This window comes from Gavialis gangeticus, unplaced genomic scaffold (genome assembly GCF_001723915.1).
Source record: "Gavialis gangeticus isolate Ggan-Ray unplaced genomic scaffold, GavGan_comp1, whole genome shotgun sequence".
Taxonomy (NCBI): Eukaryota; Metazoa; Chordata; order Crocodylia; family Gavialidae; genus Gavialis; species Gavialis gangeticus.
Genome location: NW_017728992.1, coordinates 185,076,112 through 185,081,088, shown reverse-complemented (window position 1 = coordinate 185,081,088; position 4,977 = coordinate 185,076,112). Strand labels below are relative to the sequence as shown.

At 43.1% G+C, this 4,977-nt stretch overlaps 1 protein-coding gene across 1 annotated transcript in view; it reads right to left on the bottom strand.

The window, feature by feature from the left end:
- The window catches only part of FAM91A1 (family with sequence similarity 91 member A1), a 66,860-nt gene that overhangs the window by 13,212 nt on the left and 48,671 nt on the right, over positions 1-4,977 (bottom strand). Inside the window, exons 16-18 of the mRNA XM_019528128.1 lie at positions 3,420-3,568; positions 1,505-1,639; positions 1,119-1,232 (exon numbers count right to left, since the gene is read on the bottom strand). Coding sequence (XP_019383673.1) covers positions 1,119-1,232; positions 1,505-1,639; positions 3,420-3,568 — 398 coding nt within the window. The remainder of the gene's footprint in view (positions 1-1,118; positions 1,233-1,504; positions 1,640-3,419; positions 3,569-4,977) is intronic.

The window sequence follows — 4,977 nt, the reverse complement described above, 5'->3', positions numbered from 1 at the left end:
CCTGAGGTCCCTTCCAACCCTAATTTTCTATGATTCTTCTGTGGCCTTCAACCCTAGTGGTATCCTTCTCTTTGAAAAGATCTTCTCCTAGATCTGTGATTCCCACTACTTTGTAACACAGCTCAAATGCATCACCCCTCTCAGATCCTCATGCTGAAGTCTGTGTCCTGGTTCTCACTGTAACTGTTGCAACTCCCTTCTATAGGGCCTGAAGTTGGATACATCCAAGATCTTTAATTTCTAATCTTTTCAAGTGCTTCTCTGGATGTGCTAACAGCCTTATTTTATATACTTCAGCAAATCTATATCACCTAAAAGCTTTTAAGTTGCTTAAATTTCTCTTCCTTTTCAGGAGCTAATACAAATAGATCTTAAAAAGGAGTTCAGTATACATTTAGCTTGAAAGTTACCGGACAAGAAGATGCACTGAGCACAAACACCTTAGCATAAAAACTGTGCTAAGACTAAGGTATTTGGTCAGTACGCACACCTTTGAAAAATGTGACATCCACAAGCACAGTTGTTTTTTGATCACACATGTTCTGGCTGTATTTTATTAAACAGCAAGCATGTCAAACTCATTTGACTTCATGGGCTGGATCTGGACAGTGAGACTTCTCACTGTTCCAGTAGTGGGGTGAGTGGCAGCAGTGTTAACCCTCTGGGTGCTGGCCCTGCTAATACAATGGTACTGGTAGCCACACAGGTTAATGTCACTGCAGAACTACATCCTCAGCAAGGATCTTAACCCAGAAATTTTGTGGCAGGGCAAGTGGTGGCAGCATTTACCCTCCCTTGGTGTTGCCCCTGTTGACACACAGTCTGGCCACTGTGGGGCAGAGGGTTAAATGTCACCACACACCACACAGGAAAATTTTCAACACCATGTGCTGCATTTGGAAGTGTGTCTTCTGAACTGCAAAAACCCCAATAAGCCAGATGCCCCACATCTGCAGGCTGTGTGTCTGAACACCCCTGCTATATATATTATGTTTGAATCCTTATGGCTGTACACAAGTGACAAACTTAGGGAGGCTTTTAAAATTAGTCTGATACAGCAGCACAGATTAATAAAATAGCTCCAGCTCTGTTGTATATTCACAAAGAACATTTTATACCTGAATTAGCACAGCAGAATGTGTCAATGCATCATTCAACATTGCAAGCACATTTGAAGTTGGAACTACTCCTGGGTCGTGACCCCACGATGTTATTAATAAGCGATCGTAACCCTATAAGACAGAAGTTAACAAGCTATTTACAGTAGTAATTCATTATTCATGTTTATACAAGTAACAATATAAAATTAGGTTAATCATGAATTACTGGCAGTAAGTACAGTCCTCTAGTGGTGTAGTGTATCACTACTTGTGCACATACTACCCACTTTGATAAGAGACATAAAATCCCCAAACTCAAAGATTTTAGATGCTAGTTTGTACAGGATACATCTGAAGAAAATTCAGATTCTATTTTAAATTGGGGGGGGGGGGGAATAACATACCTGAAAAATATCAGGAAGCTTTCGAAGCCTTGTTCCTTTAGATAGCAACAGAGATGGTGGTCCTTGTCCAGTAATATGGTAAATATACAATTTGAACCAAACTGAGCTAATTTCTGGTATAGCTGGTCCAATGTGCTGGGGAAAGATTATCCAAAAGGTATGACAGAAAAGTATCAGTTACATTGCAGCTATTAAGTGTACAGCTACAGTTAAGAAGTCTTTGGATAAGTCTCACACTGCAGTCAAGTGCAAGATAAGCCAGCTGATTTTACCATAAAAAGTCCAGCTACCCCAGAGAGCCTAGCTATGGCAGCATACAGCTCTCTGTAGGGGCTAATTTAGCCTGAACTATAGGCATAATCTGCAGTAGGCATTTCTCTACTGTTTGGTACACCATAAGAGTTTCCCCTGCTAACAGATTACCAGCAGCAGCAATGTCATTTCACTATCACATGACAAACCCAAGCTCAAATCCTCAAGTCTAGCTGGTTCCCTGGGTACAGCAAAAGATTGGAAAGACATCTGCTTAAAATACTGGATTTGCTCAACCTCCCATAGAACTAGTATGCACATTGCTACCAAACGCTATATAACCTTTGAATAGTCCTTCTTAAATGCTAAAAGGGGCACACCCCAGGGTTTGGGAAAGAATAGCATACAAACCGTAAGCATTTGCAGCAATTAGGTGATCCTGACTACTGAAATAAATGATACAATTCCATTCACTTCAAATGCTGCAGGCTTAGTGCTTTAATTTTCTAGGATTTCTTCAGGCTAGATATTCAATATGTATAATTATCTGCTGTGAGAAGCAATCACCACACCTTTATCATCAAGTGCTTTCTGAGATATTTGGTATGAAATTAAAATGGATTTTTATCCCAGGAAGAAACAATGCTATTGTAGAAAACAAAATTAAAGAGCTTTATCATGCCACTCTGCTTTAAATTAAGTACTCTTTGTATTCATGTTGAACAGCCTGCAGATGTGGTGGACACAGTCCTAAAGTACTCTGCATTCTGCCAAAGTGAAACAAACTATTTTATTTCCTGGTATTTACACAGAGAAAAGATACAGCCATTGCCAAAGAGATCCTATTGAGAATAGGAATTTAAAAAACACAAATTTTGTTATTTGAACATCTGTCACTGCATTTCTTTAATTAGAAAGTTCATTACTCTGAAGGTATTAAAGTTGACCTTAATAGTTTCATAGTTTCTAGGGTCGGAAGGGACCTGAGCAGATCATCTAGTCCGACCCCCTGCCATGGCAGAAAGAGCACTGGGGTCAAATGACCCCAGTAAGGTGGTCATCCAACCTCCTCTTAAAAACCCCCAGGGAGGGAGCCTGCACCACCTCACTTGGAAGCTGGTTCCAGACCCTAGCCACCCTGACCGTGAAGTAGCACCTCCTGATGTCCAACTTAAGCCTTCCCTCCGCCAGCTTGTGATCATTGTTCCTGGTCACTCCTTGCGGCACTGGGGGGAACAGGGACTCCCCCAGCGCCTGCTGATCCCCCCTAACCAGTTTATAACAGGCCACAAGATCCCCCCTCAGCCTTCTCTTTTGAAGGCTGAACAGGTTCAGGTCCTGCAACCTTTCCTCATAGGACCTACCCTGCTGTCCCTTGATCATACGAGTGGCCCTCCTCTGGACCCTCTCGATGCTGTCCACATCCCTCTTAAAGTGTGGCGCCCAGAACTGGACGCAGTACTCCAACTAATGATGAACATACATATTATAAATTCAATGTTCTCTGATTTTTATGAGCTAGAATACTGTCATACATCCAAATAATTGGAATCAAATGTCCCAGTGAAGCTATGTTCAATTAAGAAGATCCAGATATAGCTACTTTAATATTAAAAGATTTAAAAGCAAAATGCAATAGACTATCTTTGAAACATGTTCTCACCTGGGGGGTACAGCTGCTGATGGGTCGGATTTCATTGGTAAGAGGTGCCATGGAGACCAGCAGGGTATAATTTTTATTTAGCACTCTGCTACAAGTAGCTGGATCTAAGCCAAGCAAACTCTCACACCGTAAGAGATCCAATGGGTAACCTACATTAATAAGGCCAAAAAAAAATAGCAGTTAGGTAAATAGTAACCTCAGGAAAGCAGGGTTGCAAGGGACCTCACAAAGTAATCTAGTCCAGCTCCCTGTTCAAGGCAGGATCATCCCTGACTAAACCAGCCCAGCCAAGTAGCTGTGTAACCTGCTCTGAAAAACTAACAAGGATGGAGATTCTACAGTTTTTCTTGGTAGCCTGATCCAGTGCTTGACCACCATCAAAGTCAGAAAATTCCTCTTAATCTCCAACCTAAATTTCCCCGGCTGCAGCTTGATTCTATTGCTGCTAGTACTGTTTCCTACAACCACAGAGAAAAGCCCATCTCCATGCTCTCTATAATCATGCTTCATGAAACTGCAAACCACTACCAAATCGCCCCTCAGTCTCCTCTTCTCCAGACTGAATAACCTTAGCTTTTTCAGCCTTTCTTCATAAGTCATGCTTCCCAGACCTCTAATTATTTTTGTTCCTCTCCATCAATTCATCCACATACTTCCTGAAGTGTGGGGCCCAAAACAGGACACAGTGCTTCAGGCAAGGCTTCACCAGTGCTGAACAGAGCAAAAAAATCATTTCCCTTGATTTTCAAGTGACACTCCTGGTAATACAACCCAGGATACTGTTGGACTTCTTGCAAAAAAGAGCACACTGTTGGCTCAAATTCACCTTATGGTTCTATTGCAACCCCCAGATCCTTCTGTGCAGTACTGCAGTCTGTCAGTCATTCCCTAGCCTGTATTTGTACATACAATTATTCTGTCCTAAATGCAAGTCTTTGCACTTGTCCATGCTGAATTCTCATCTGGTTGACTGCAAACTATGTTTCCATTTCTATGCAGGTCGTTCTGGATCCTAGCCCTGCCCTCCAGAGCATCTGCAATTACACCCAACTTGGTGTCATCTGGAAAATTGCAAAGCATACATTTGATCCCATTATACAAATCTTCAATGAAGATGTTTCATAGTTTTTAGGGTCGGAAGGGACCTGAGCAGATCATCGAGTCCGCCCCCTGCCATGGCATGAAAGAGTACTGGGGTCAAACGACCCCAGCAAGGTGTACATCTAGCCTCCTCTTAAAGACCCCCAGGGTAGGAGCCAGCACCACTTCTCTTGCAAGCTGGTTCCAGATCCTAGCTGCCCTGACAGTGAAGTAGCGCCTCCTGATATCTAGCCTAAATCTACCCTCTGCCAGCTTGTGACCGTTATTCCTGGCCACTCCTGGTAATGCTCAGCAGACCAGGGACTCCCAATGCCTGCTGGTCCCCCCTGACTAGTTTGTAACAGGCGACTAGATCCCCCCTTAGCCTTCTCTTGCGGAGGCTGAACAGGTTCAGGTCCCGTAGCCTCTCCTTGTAGGGCCTGCCCTGCTGCCCCCTGATCATGCAAGTGGCCCTCCT